The sequence below is a fragment of the Grus americana genome, chromosome Z (genome assembly GCF_028858705.1).
Source record: "Grus americana isolate bGruAme1 chromosome Z, bGruAme1.mat, whole genome shotgun sequence".
Lineage (NCBI taxonomy): Eukaryota > Metazoa > Chordata > Aves > Gruiformes > Gruidae > Grus > Grus americana.
This window is the reverse complement of record NC_072891.1, coordinates 79,759,581-79,773,055: the sequence shown is the minus strand read 5'-3', so window position 1 is coordinate 79,773,055 and position 13,475 is coordinate 79,759,581. Positions and strand designations below refer to the sequence as shown.

At 38.2% G+C, this 13,475-nt stretch overlaps 1 protein-coding gene across 4 annotated transcripts in view; it reads right to left on the bottom strand.

Moving 5' to 3' along the window:
- The window catches only part of RASGRF2 (Ras protein specific guanine nucleotide releasing factor 2), a 131,962-nt gene that overhangs the window by 15,166 nt on the left and 103,321 nt on the right, over nt 1-13,475 (bottom strand). For all 4 annotated transcript variants that reach the window (XM_054810426.1, XM_054810423.1, XM_054810424.1 and 1 more), the window contains exon 19: nt 5,041-5,153. In XM_054810426.1, coding sequence (XP_054666401.1) covers nt 5,041-5,153 — 113 coding nt within the window. The remainder of the gene's footprint in view (nt 1-5,040; nt 5,154-13,475) is intronic.

The window sequence follows — 13,475 nt, the reverse complement described above, 5'->3', positions numbered from 1 at the left end:
CATCATTATCCTTACAAATGAAGGAAGTAAATATACAAGAAATAACTTTCTAATTCTTAGAGTGAGCAGCTAAGATTAGACCTCTCTCACATTTAACGTATTCTTCATACTTGACTACTCCAAATATTAAAATAATTTTCTAGTGGGAAATATTAACATGTCTCCTCATTCCTTTGCAGTAAATAAAATATTTTTAAAATATTTTAAAAGCTAGTGTAAGTTATAGAGCCTGAAATATATTGTCTGGTGAGTTCATACAAGACAGAAAATTGGTCATCCATCCAATTTTGGCCTTTGCATATCCCTGGATTTAACTTACATTTATTCTGAGGAAGAAGAAGGAATTGTTTCTTGAACTACTTTTTTTTTTCTCCAGATAGGTCTATTTATCAAACTTATTCACTATTGTTCAGCTTGAACTTTACACCTTTCTGCTTCACCATCAATGAAATTTTACCTAGATTTCAGGGGTTAGTAAATAAGGCTGATAAAATCTCAAGCAAAACATACTTCAGCAGGTTTGCCTAGCTTTCATAACAGATATTGAATAAAAAGAAAAAGGTTTTTTACCCTACAGAGAAATTCTGTCAGTCATTCAACAAAAATCTCATCATGCAAGAAATACCAGCTGTTCTGTGTGATGACTCAAGAAGGCATGAAGCAGCTCAGTATTTCTCATAAACACTTTCCTTGTCATTCATATTCTATTCAGAGTCTTTCCCAGAGCTGAACATAATATCTTTGCAATACAAACCAACTTTTCCTCCTCCTCTAATCTCTGCTAACAAAGGGACTGATTTTCCAAGAAATTTATATGCACACATGTGCACATACACTCAAAGGCTGGGTCAGTTTGTAAAAAGAGACATTTTTACCCAAAATCTTTCAAGGAGACAGCCCATGGAATATACCCATACCAGCATGAACTTTCTTTCACGAGAGTTCGAACATTGAATTTATGATACGAAATACTTCATTAGCTGTCTACAGTTTGTTTCATGGTTAGGTGCTTCAGTTAGACACAGTGGGTGCCACCAAAGAATTTTTTCTAAGTCAATGCAGAGAGGAAATCCCTTCCCCCCCCGCCCCCATCATTATAACCTATAGACAGTTCAAGGAACTCAAGAAGTAATTTTATTCCATTACAGGCATTCTCTTACCATTCAGAACATTGACTGTAATCTGCCATGTTGGCAAATGATAGAAAATATGTAATCCGATGCAGAAAAAAAGAAAAATATTATGAGAGATACACTGGCGCAGAATATGGTGCCTCTTCACAATGTCTCGGTGTAGTATGGGAGCGTTTGCTTAAAGCTTAGCAGTTCTTGGTCAAGGGGAACATAGGCTTGGTTGTCCCTATTACAATAAATAGTGATCTTCAGAAACAAGGATAGAGACAACTCTATGGAAAAAGCATGTTTAATGTTTGCTTTGACTTATTTCCACAACTAGTCATGGCACCACGGGAAGCATCACGCAAGAATGTCAAGGAAAGAACCATTTCCACATCACCATGTCCTCTTTTTGCACCAGAAGCAGTATCTTTGGATTTAGTCCACAAAAACTTTGTTCTTCTGGCACTAGAAACCTGGTTGCCAACTAGGTTCATACGATTCTATTGTCAGAGAGGATGCAGTCATGCTGATATTTTCTCTTTTGCTTCTGTTGATTTCTCATTCTTCATGAAATCACTTCCAGAATTGAGCAAGGACCTTTACAACCTGCCAGAAAAGCTAAACCCCCCTGATAGAAACTATTCCTCACCTTTATATTCTGAATTATTAAAAAGTTAAGTTTTCAAAGAACAGTCTGGAGCTGGTTCTGCCTCTGAATCCACTTACAAGCTGAGAAGTGGAGGACCAGAGAGACTCCTGCTTACTGCCCCAATAGCTGACATGGTTCCTGAGGCAGCCAAAGCATGAGTTCACAGTCTCCATGGGACACATGGTTGCTGCTTAGGACTAGTAAATTGATCAGTCTTTTTAAAGCTTATAAATATTCCTAATGTGCAATAAAAATTAAGGAATGTGCACCCCTGTGTCATTGTCACAGATCTGCAGTTACACATAAACAACTCCACCTGTGGATTATTTCTTAAATCCTATAATTTCCTCTTCTCAGTTAACTATATAGCCTTGCTGAGAATATATCTTTGAAAGAACTATGGTGCTTTTTGAAACCACTTGTAATTACCGGACAACCCACTGTCCTGAGGTGATTTAAAAACCAGAGCTCATCCTTTCAGCGAAAGGATGAGATATATGACACATTTGTGCATTTCATCCCACCTGAATGATTTTTTTTGTCCAAAATCAGAATTGCTCGAACACACTCTTTCTCACAAGGCTCCTGAAGCAGTTCTCATTCCTGGAGACTTAATTTTTTCCTTACCAGCTAACTGTTAACAAATTTGACACACCTGGCAAATAACTGCCTCCTGTGTGGCTGGAGAACAAGCCCAAAAACTTCGGATTACAGTTCTGCTCTGTGTAAGACCTGGGGACAGTTCGTTTTATGCAATAACATTTTAACTTGGAGACTATATCCTGATGTCCTGTTGACTGCAGCTCAACTACGGTTTAAATTACAAAAGTTGTATTTATGCAACAGACTCTATCTGAAAGTTTACTTATGCAACACCTTTGATTTGAAAGTTTATGGGCCGTTTGTGTATATAATAAACACATGGATAGGACATAGGAGTAATTTCAGCTGCTACTGAAATATGGTTGCTACAGAAAACGGAACATAGCAGTTTTCTGAACCCTTGGGGCAGTAATACTGTGTCACTGATGCCGAATGGACTTAGTATTGAAATAGTATTGAAATTGAATTGAAATTGAATTAGCATTGAAATATTTGACAGACGTGTCCAGCATGCATATACATTAGCAACATTGCCAGTCTCAAAAAGCACTAAGGGATTTTTGGTAACCAATGTTAGCCATGGCTTAAATTTCATGCCTTGTTTTGAAGGAAAGTGGGACATCCATGCAGCATTCAAAGGGAATAGTCCTGCATGCTGAGCCATCAATAGCTCTTTTTCCAGTGCTAGTTTGTGCAATGTAACCAAGTACTTATGATTCTGTACAACCACATCTATAATCAAATTATGTTGTTTGAAAAATATGGCAGGATTAGGATTTATAGCTGCAAACCCTGAAGAAAGATGGTTTGGCTGAGGACCACATCTCAGGAAATCATTCTTTACTTGTTTCCAAAAGAAAATCCCACTGAGAACTTGGACAGGTCATTTTACCCATGCTTTGCTTGCTTGCTTGTAAAGCCCCACAATACTTTCCAGAAATGCTGTGAGTATAATGACTATGAAAGAAGGATTTTAAAAAATGCAATCTGTTTCTACAAAATATTTAAAATTAGTTGATTTTTAATTAACTTTTAGTTCTATTTCTGTGCATACATTTTTTCATTTCTATTAGAATTTTACTTTGGAGTATTGTTTTATTTCTACTACTCATTCCTTTTGGCCCCCGTCACCAATTTCTCAATTTTAAAAAATTTTACTTTTTCAGAATTTTCACTTCTTCCAGAATTTAACTTTTCTTTTTTTTTCTTTCTTTTTTTTTTGCAAAAGAAATGTATACTGTGCTCAGATACCAAAGTAATAAGTGCTAGAAGGAAAGAGAGGACAAACAATACCTACCATTTCATGGAACAGCAGTAAAAGAATGCAAATGGGGGGCAACTTACAGTTTACACATAATTACTAAGGTCCCATGTTTTGATGCAACAGCTAATGGCATTGGCTAATTGGAAACTGGATACAGGAAATTGCTAACAAACTTGTATATTACAAGCCTATAAATCTATTCCATTACTCTGCCGGGAACAGCCAATCATATTTTCTTAAGAAGTAAAAGGTCTTAAGATAATTTTTCCCACTGTGAGCAATCTGACAGAACCTTTGCTGTCACACACATTATTAAACCTCATTATCCTAATCTTTTTTGCTTTTCTTGCTTGCTGTTTCTTCCAAGGTAATACATGAAACAAACTTACTATTTTTATGTTGAATAACAGTACATGCAGTATAATTTAAAAGGAGGTTTATTTTTATTTATGTAAAAATTAAGTAGGATCTCATTGGCATGAAGTGCTTTTATTAAGAACTTATCTTTGTTTCTTATCCTTTGTTCGACTTTCTTCCCTCCAGGTGAACTACTTTCCCCTCATTCTTCTGACATTTTTTTTTCATGTAATTGTCTGATAGGGAAACCTGTCAAATAGCCTTAGAAAATTCAGACACACTGCATTTATTGCACCCTTATAGGCTTTCCAGCAGAATACTTACAAAAATACTAACAAAGCACATAATAGATTTTTCTGGTTTTTTCATTGTATCTTAACAACAGCCTAGTCTTTCAATGTTTACTGCTGCTTAGTAATGTAGAACAATTTACATGAAAATCAGTTACTATAAAATATTCACACTTAGTAGACGAAATTATTTTCATTGATAAATGCTTATAAAATTTGTCTCTTTGGCATGACTAGACACTCAACTCTGTAATACCAACCCTAAGTAACAAAATAAAGTGTTCTTACCCTAATTTAAAGAGTCCTGGTTATGCAGAAGCTTAAAGGTCTTTTATTTCATGGCACTAATTAAACAAGAATTCCTTTCTGTAAGCTATCCAAAGAACTTTGGACTTGGTGTCAACACAAAGGAAGGTGCAAGCATGGTCTTGTTAGAATGTCATGACATGTTAGGCTATCACCAGCCTCTCGTGAGCTTAGCAGATAACTCCTATCTCATTATTGAGATAGTTGTTCCTCAAGGTATTATAGTGAGTGGTTTGCTGCTTTACTAGGAAGCATTTTTTCCTGCTGGGAAGGTATTTTTATGAATGAAACTTAAACCACAATCTGTTTTATGGCTAGTAAAACAGTAATCCTTCAAAATTAAATACTCTGGAGAAAAACAAAACCCTGTGAATTCTATGATACATAATCCATAATCCCCTAACTATTTCACATGCTATAGTTAACATACTAAATTATTAGAAATGTATTTACCTCAGTATATTTGCAGTAGCTTTCCTTTCTTGTGGCAGGAGGTCAGGGTCTCTCAAAACTTCTTCCAGCAAATTGAACACATTCCCTTTCAGCTCGCTGTTCATGTCAAAATCCTACAAAGGAAAACAATTTTACTTCCTTTTGTTTTAACAATGTTGATCAAATAACTGAAAGGATATACTTTTGTGAGTTTTGCTTTTTGTCTTTTTTTTTTTCTTTTTGCTATTAGATTAGAAACTATTTAGAAAACCTGGAAAGCTGTTGTAGTGAACAGGTTACAAAAGTGGGAGCCCAAAAGGCTGTCCTTTATCTCCTTTTCTGACCTTTATCTTCTGTGTGGTAATGGGCAAATCACTTAACCTTTCTCTTCTAAAGCAAGAATTGCATCTCACCAAAAATGCCACCCACAAAATGCCTTATTTTGTCTTCTCCTATAAAAGCAGAAAAACAGTTTAATTGCAATACCAAGACCACTGCCTAGCGAGGCTGGACACTTTTTTTCACTGTTTTCTCAAGTTTCTCTGTTTATCTGCCTCCCACTCTGGTATTTCTTATCTCATACTCACCCTTTTGGAAAGGCCTGCTTTTTGTTGCACGTTGTGGAGTACTCAACCTAATAAGCTCAATAAATCAGACTAGTGCTCTCTGGCACTGCACTTCAGAGCTTCAGCATTTTAATTATTTCTAAGGTAGACTGATATCTGACAGGAAAACCCAACAACCTGTTGATCTCTGATACTGGAGAAAATCAAAGAATAGAACAATGTATGAACTTTAAGGTGGGAACTTATAGGAGTAGACTCCAAAAAAGCTTTTATTGAGCTCAAAGTTAGCATTTCAATAAGAAAACTAAACCCAAACCCTTCAGTCATCTAGTGCATCACAGATCTTCCTTGATAACCCACAGTTACTTGCAAGCACGACCATGTTTTTTAAGACTAGGTTGGATGAGGCTTTGGGCAACGTGGTCTAGTGGAGGGTGTCCCTGCCCACAGCAGGGGGGTTGGAACTAGATGATCTTTAAGGTCCCTTCCAACCCAAAACATTCTATGAGTCTATGATTTTATGTTTATGGCAAGCCCCTGCTTGTTTCCATGGGAAGGGAAGCCACAAATTTATCGAAACTGGGAAATGTTAATTTTCCCAAAGAATCAGCTACAACCCTTTCTGTTACGACAGGCTCCTAAATTCACAGGATTTCTGGAGATACATGTCTCTGAGGAGAACCACCCCTAGTGAAGACATATGTCCTCACATCACGTGTTTCACTTGAGGGGATACGGGAGCACCAGAGTGCACCCAAAGTCACAAAGGAAGGTGATGCTTAGTTTGGAAAAGGGATGGAATACTTAAGATGAGGAGGAGGATGCATATTCATTAAACTAAATGGTGTCACAGCCACACTTACAGCACTTTTTGAGAAAGTATATTGCTCAAAATGTCAGTGCTCAGAAATACCCTGCTGTCGCCCACCAGTAATGTCCTGGGTATTTCCCTCCTGTTACAAGCATCCCTTTTTACCCTTCAAGAGTCTTCTCAACTTGGCCAGAGCTAATTCATGTTTTGAAAACAGTTAATACCTGTGTCTTAAGTTTTTTTGTGATGTTTGTCCATATTAGAGGATATTGGAGAACAGGAACCTGCGCAGTATTAGGCTTTGAATGGTTACATATGCCTCAAAAACTAGCAAAAAAAAAGTTCTGTGTACAGCATTGTGTTTGTTTTATAAAATAAGTTTTCTGTAACCATTGTCCAAAATGCCTCCTTTAGGAACTGTTTTTGCCTGTTTGCAAAAGTAGACAGAGATGATTATTTATTTAGGGTATGAAAATGGGACTAATCAGTGAAAGCATGAGGAATGTAACTACATGAAAGTACTGTTCACTCCACTGATTTTTAGAAGAAAACCATTTGAAATATGAAACTATAAAAATTTAGCTGAAGGAGAAGCCTTGAGTCTGCACAAGCTTAAGCAACCAGCATAATTAATAATAGTACTGTCTGTCCTATAGGTTGATGATGGACACTCTATAAAAGAAGCTGGGTATCTTTGCTAGTCATGCTGCAAAAATATTGTCAATGAACAGAGAACATATCCAAGAGCTGACAAATCATTTAGCATGTTGGGCAAAATTCTCACCAGCCACTGTAAATGGGCAAATCTCAACAACATGATCAGCTTTTTATCTCCAAGTATGTTTTTCAAACCATAATTGGTTGATTATTTTCATTACAGGATGATTTTTCTCAGGAAGTCTTGCTTTATTGCAACTGAATTTATCACCAAAAAAGTCTATATTTTAAAAGTTATTTAATTTGTGAATCAGAATGGGGAAGCCTCACCTATGAATATCAGACCCAGCAAAACAGAAGTGCTCCCAGTTTTGCATGTTCACAAACTAATTCCTGTAAGTAATGAGAATTAATACATTGTACATTAACAGCAAAACATGTTTGTTGAGTAATCTCTGCAAGACAGTAGTCCTGGAATCGCTGGAAAAACTCATACTGTTGGCAAGCTATATGAACACTTAGCTCCTAGGGTCAGGGCTATCCTCCACCTCAGTTACACTGGCTTTGGAAGGAACTTTATGGTGGACAAATCCATTTCTCTAACCTCAGAAAAAAGAGAAATCCTACACCCCTTGTCAGCATAGCCAGCCCAAACTATCCTGGATGATAGGAACTGATTAGGGATTAGAGACAGAGCATGCATTGGTTTCTGCGACTCCTTCAGTCCCTGCTGCTGTCACCTCTACGCCAGCCTGACCACAACTAGAAGATGTCACTTCACAGCACAGTCCTCCCACAGCACAGATCCTATGTCCATGTAATTTCTGCAGCTGTTGCCTTACTGCCCACAATCTCTTTGTTTGTGCCTGGAGGTATTCCAGCAGCTGCAGGTATGCCAGCTGTTTCTTACAATGTGAGGAGAAAAAAAAATGAAAAAAATGAAAAAAATGAAAACAGGTGGGATTGAGAATAAAACTGGAGAGCTAATCTATTTTTCCATTGAAGTTCATGATCTAGGGGGTACTGAGATACCTGTGTGATGAGCAATATATAAAAAATCTAGGGAAATTATTGCGCTTAAACGTGTACACGTACTTTACATAATTTTAGACTACTTTGCTGACATTTTTATCTGTTGTATCACCTGCTGACACGTTTCACTATTTCTTCCTGCTGTTGGAAGGACTTGCAATAAGACCCTGTCACTATCCTCAGCAGTGAGGGCTGGCAAGCCTGACTAAACCCACTATACTGGTTTACATACAAATGGCTGCATGTTTTAGACTACCCCAACGTTCAAAGAGACTTTTAGTTGAAATTTACATATCACAGAAGGAATACAGTCAGTCAGACAAAAAACAATTTTCCAGCAGGCAGATTTCAATCTGACAGTGGTCTAATCCTTCATTAGAGGACACATACCTCCAATATATTTTAGAGTCCATAGCAGCCTAAAGATTTGTGGGTCTTATTCAGATTTTAATTTGACTTAAGCAGAGAAATTAACTAAGATATCCAAACAAAATTTAAACTTTTAAAGTCCATTACTGTCAGTAATGGGAAAAGATATTTCTTCCCTGTTATTTAATATTTATACTGCAAAACCACTTATGAAATGTGCAGATATAGAAAAAATGACAGCTGATGAGTTAAGTAGGAGGTCTGCCCTGAAGTCACCTAGGATAAGAATAGGATGTATGAAGTTCCCAACCAATCAAAAGCATCATGCACCATGTTCAGCACAACTTAATATAAGTTTCTAGCAGTAGAAGACTGCAGCAACAGAGAGAAGTATATTAATTTTGCTGTCACCCACCTGCACTATGAAAGCAAAAGCCTCCTTTTTAACTACAGAGCACCAAAGTCAGCATGACTACATTTTAAGTAGACTCATAACCAGCCTGTTCATCTCTACCATGCACAGGATTAGACAGCAATGTTCTCTTTATAAAGTGCAAGCACATTCCCTTGCCAGGAGGAGCTAGGAAAGCTGTGCTGCAGTATGAGAAGTGCTTCAGAAGCAACCTATTCCAGCTGAGTTAAAAAAAAAAAAGGATGATGGGTTTGGAATCTTGGAATCACTGGCCAGAAGAAAGACTGCAGCAGAGGCAACAGAAGGCTATGCTGGTGAGGTATAACTAGAAATATGCAGATTTACTATCGGTGGTTTAGACAGAGAATATAATTTTCAAGTTTTGACATGGGCTCAGTGAAACCCCAAAGCTTTTCCTCCCCATTTCTTTAAATCTTCCTAAGGGAAAGGAAACATTCTTCATTTAAACAATGTGAGGAAAGATTTAAAAACCCAGACAAATAAAAGGGAGCTAAAACCTGAGAACCTAATTTATATTTGAGTACACCAGTGATAAGGACTACGGAAAACACCAGAAGGAAGGTGAGAAGGGGTAGAAGAGGAGAGGGGAAGGAATTGTGCATGGAGAAACCACAAAGAAATTCTAGAGGGAACCCTTTCACAGAGTTGCATCATCCAACTTCAACATAACCCTACACGCTTCATGTAAAAATAATCTCACCTAAGTTCAGCTCTGAAACTACAGCCAATTTTTCAACTCCTCAGGCACCTGCTTACAAGGCAAAAAAGCCAATTGGCAGGCTGGCTTTGGCGCCCTGTGATTGCAATGTGAAAGGGAGAAGGAGGAGTACGAGTCGTCAGGATAAATGTAGCACTACTCCCTTGTGAGAGTCTTCGCTCAATGCATTTGGACTCATTTTATTAGTTTCTCTCTCTTTTTAATTCTAATTTTTTTCTTACATAGTATTATGCTCTGAGGAGACCTGAGAATGGAAAGTTCTCCAGATGCTCTGGCCAGCATTGGTGGAACGTGCCATCCACCCGAACATCATGCTCTGAGCTGGAAGGGCTTGTCACAGATAGGGGGACGTCTCTAGCCAGCTGACCGAGAGTGCCTCCCAGGCTGGAAGCCTTTTTTTAAGCAGGGAAGGAAGGGAGCTGACTGCTTTCCAATTCAGGTTCCCAGTCTTGGCAAGCACAGCCCACGGTCTTTCCACAGATGCTCCCAGATGTAGCTGAAATTATCACTACAAGCAAGAAGACTCAATGCACTGAATTTTTTTCCTAGCCACTTCTCTTCATCTTGTGACTAACAACATAGTGAGAATTTTGCAATCTGTAAACCACAAATAAGAGAAACTGAAGAGGGATGTGTTCCATGGAAACAGGGAGAAGTAGAGAAGAGAAACACAGGGAAAGAACAAGTGGTCACATTTCTAAAACACAAGGTGAAGTAACCAGAGAGGTACCAAGTAAGCAAAAACATTGGGCAAAGACAGAAATTGGTGGGATTTTCACATAATAGCTGGACATGGGAAAATTTTAAGAGGCATCTGGAAGAGAAAATGCCCTGAGGGAGAAGAAGGAAGAGTTAAATTAGTGAAGGCAGAAGAAAAATCTAATGAAGGATTAAAAATTCCAGATGTGAAAGGGAGGGAAACCTGCATTTAAAGCTAGAGTCAGGGTTTTGGATGTCTCTATAAGTATCCATACAAACTGGAGATACTGTGTGCAGAATCATTGTCCTGTGTCCCCAACTGCAGCAGCAAACTGAAAATAGCAGATGGGCACAGACACTGAGAAAGGCTACCATTGCTACTGGCTATAACTGATTACTTCAAAGTGATGGGCTAATGATAAAATCCTGCTGGCAACCCAGTATTGGAGACATCCAGGAGAGGAGAGAGATCTACTGGAAGACTGTTACAAGGAATTTGGAATATCTTTGATAGATGGCGTTTGCCCTACACTTTTAATGTATCTGCTCTCATGCCAAAGTGTAAACTGATAATTATTTCAATGGCATCTTATATACAGCAGATCAAACTTTATCAGAGCTAACTGAAGTTACTCCACTGTTACAGTCCTCTATAACAATATTTAACTTTCCAGCAGAAAAGAACACTTCAACTATCACATACAATTGTGCTGAGGGAAATGTTTATAAATTAACCTGCAATAAAACATTTACACATGTGGAAGGCAGAGTTAAAAGATATTATAACTGGCTATCAGCAAAATTCATCCCTGAACTTGAAGTAAATCTGGCTCACTTCAAGAAGTAAGCAAAGGGCAAGAACTGTGTCTTCCAGTTAGTTTCAAGTGCGAAGAGACAGTCATCATTTGGGGAGGAGTGCCAGTCCTGATTCTACAGTATCAGCATTAGCCTGTCACTCCTGATGGAATATAATCAGGTTAAAAGTACAAGCTATGTTAACAGCATGACTGAGTAATTCTCAGCACATACAAGACAAACCTCTCCTTATCCAAGCACTGTGTAACCCTGTAGTACAAAGAAACCTTGAAAGAAGAATCTAGCCCCTATGTATTGTCAGATTAAAGTGTTCAGGACAGATGAGAAATGTGACAACCCTGCCTCTAAGTCCTGGGTTGTAGTATGTTCAAGAGCTTTGCAGAAAGACCTCAGTGAAGAAGGACCTGTCAGGCTCCAGCAGAAGTGGGTACAGAGTACTGCTAATTAGTTTGACTGACTGCAAGCTTAGCTACCGTTCTGGGGGTGACTCACGTTCCCTGAAGGGTCATGGGATAGCAAACCCTTACACTTCTGTGACGTTTGGACAGAGCATAGCAACAATTAAGTCCATTACTATTCAATGCGTAATGGTATTCGGCAAAGGGCATAAGTTTATGCAAACTGGATTTCTTCACTAAGTGACCAACAGCATGCTGGAAGGCTCACTCGGGGTTCCCTTGCTTTGCCTCTCTCTGGGGCAATGTCTCTGTTTCTGCAGTTCACAATTTGTATCATGACATCTGTTTATTTCAGAAAGAACCTCAGAAACTTCTTTGCTGTTTCCAGGCGGAGGCCATGGATCCTAGGGGTTTATTTGAAATGTAGTTAAAATACAGCTCATCTTGCTATCATGCAGTAAGTGTGGTTTAAGTGTGATTTGTTCACATCTCTGCAATAAACCTACTATAACTTTGCCAGGCATCATATTCATTACTTTCTGCTTTTACACGCGAGCCAAGTGGGGCTTGGAATAAAGGAATTTTTATCTTTTTTTTTTCCAATGTACAAAACGGAATTGGCCAATTCATGTGCACTGAAACTATTTTTAACTAACTGAAATCATCTTTGCTTGGACAATTCTCTGCATACAGGTGTCCTCCATTATCCCTAAGTGCTTTCAATAACTACATCTTTCTGTTGAAAACGCAACACAGCTTTTTCAGTACGAGCAAGAAAATGACTTGCAGTAGATTATTTCACAGCTGGAGCAAGACAGGCATCAAGCATGATATCATGACCTATACTCTCAAAATTCAAGCCTTGATCTTCTCTCCAGATCTTGTGGTAACTTCATAACTTACTGACACTGTCTGGAAGCCGTCTAGGTTGTGAGAGAGTTAAGATTTGCCAATTCATTCCAGATGAAATCTGCAAAGAAGCCAAGAGGAACAAGCACCCAGCTGTCATTCAAAACTGGGAAGTCTGGAGAAGCCAGCCTCTCTTTCTTCATTAGCAGATGCAAAAGCTTTCCCCTTGGACAAGCTCCATTTCAATATACTTGCCACAGAAGCAGGAAAACTTTGATTTTGTAACATGAAGTGTTTAGATAAAAGACATGAAAGTATTGTTAAAGACAATGAAGCTGCAAAATCTCACTCAGATAATGAAAATCATACAAAGACTTTCTCCTCTTGGCCCCCTTTTTCCCTTCCTATTTTTCCATCTCTACAGGAGTCAGTGGGAGTTTTATCCTTGGAAGCCCTTTCTGTTCCCATCAATGCTCTTGTCTTCACAATGACTGTCTGCCTCGTCATATGTGTTTTTATTGTTTACAACGGGAGAATCCTATGCTGTTCCTCTCAATTACATTTCAAAAATGAAATGTAAACATGAACATTCTGCTGTTATTTTGAGCAAAAAGAAAGCTTTGTTGGGTTGTAGGTGGCTGAATAAAAAGACAGAGAACAGTAGGGGAAAAAAGAGGATGGATGTGGAATGAAAAGTACAAAAATGTAAATAAAAAAACCTGGAAAACCTGGAAAGCCATCTTTCACGCTATGCTGGCTTTGGCTGATGAGCAATAGAGGTTTGATTCCTCTTGCTCAGTGTGGTAAAAACAAAGCGTGTATGTCACATTCTGTGAGGAAGATTTTTTCCAAATTTTTATCTGTGCCTTCGAACATTAATTAGTTCCTTCTGTCCTCCTGAAAGAGCTGCAGATCTGGCATTATCACTGTATATTTACTTGGAATTTAAGTGAGGCTCCTGCAGTGTGTGACCCAAGTTTTAAAACTAATGAATCCTTTTTCTAAGCATTATTTAGTATGATTTCAAGATTAAAAAAAAACACTTTATGAAAGTACATCCTCACTGAATAGATCGAATCGTTCATTTGAATGGATTCTGTTTTCTGGC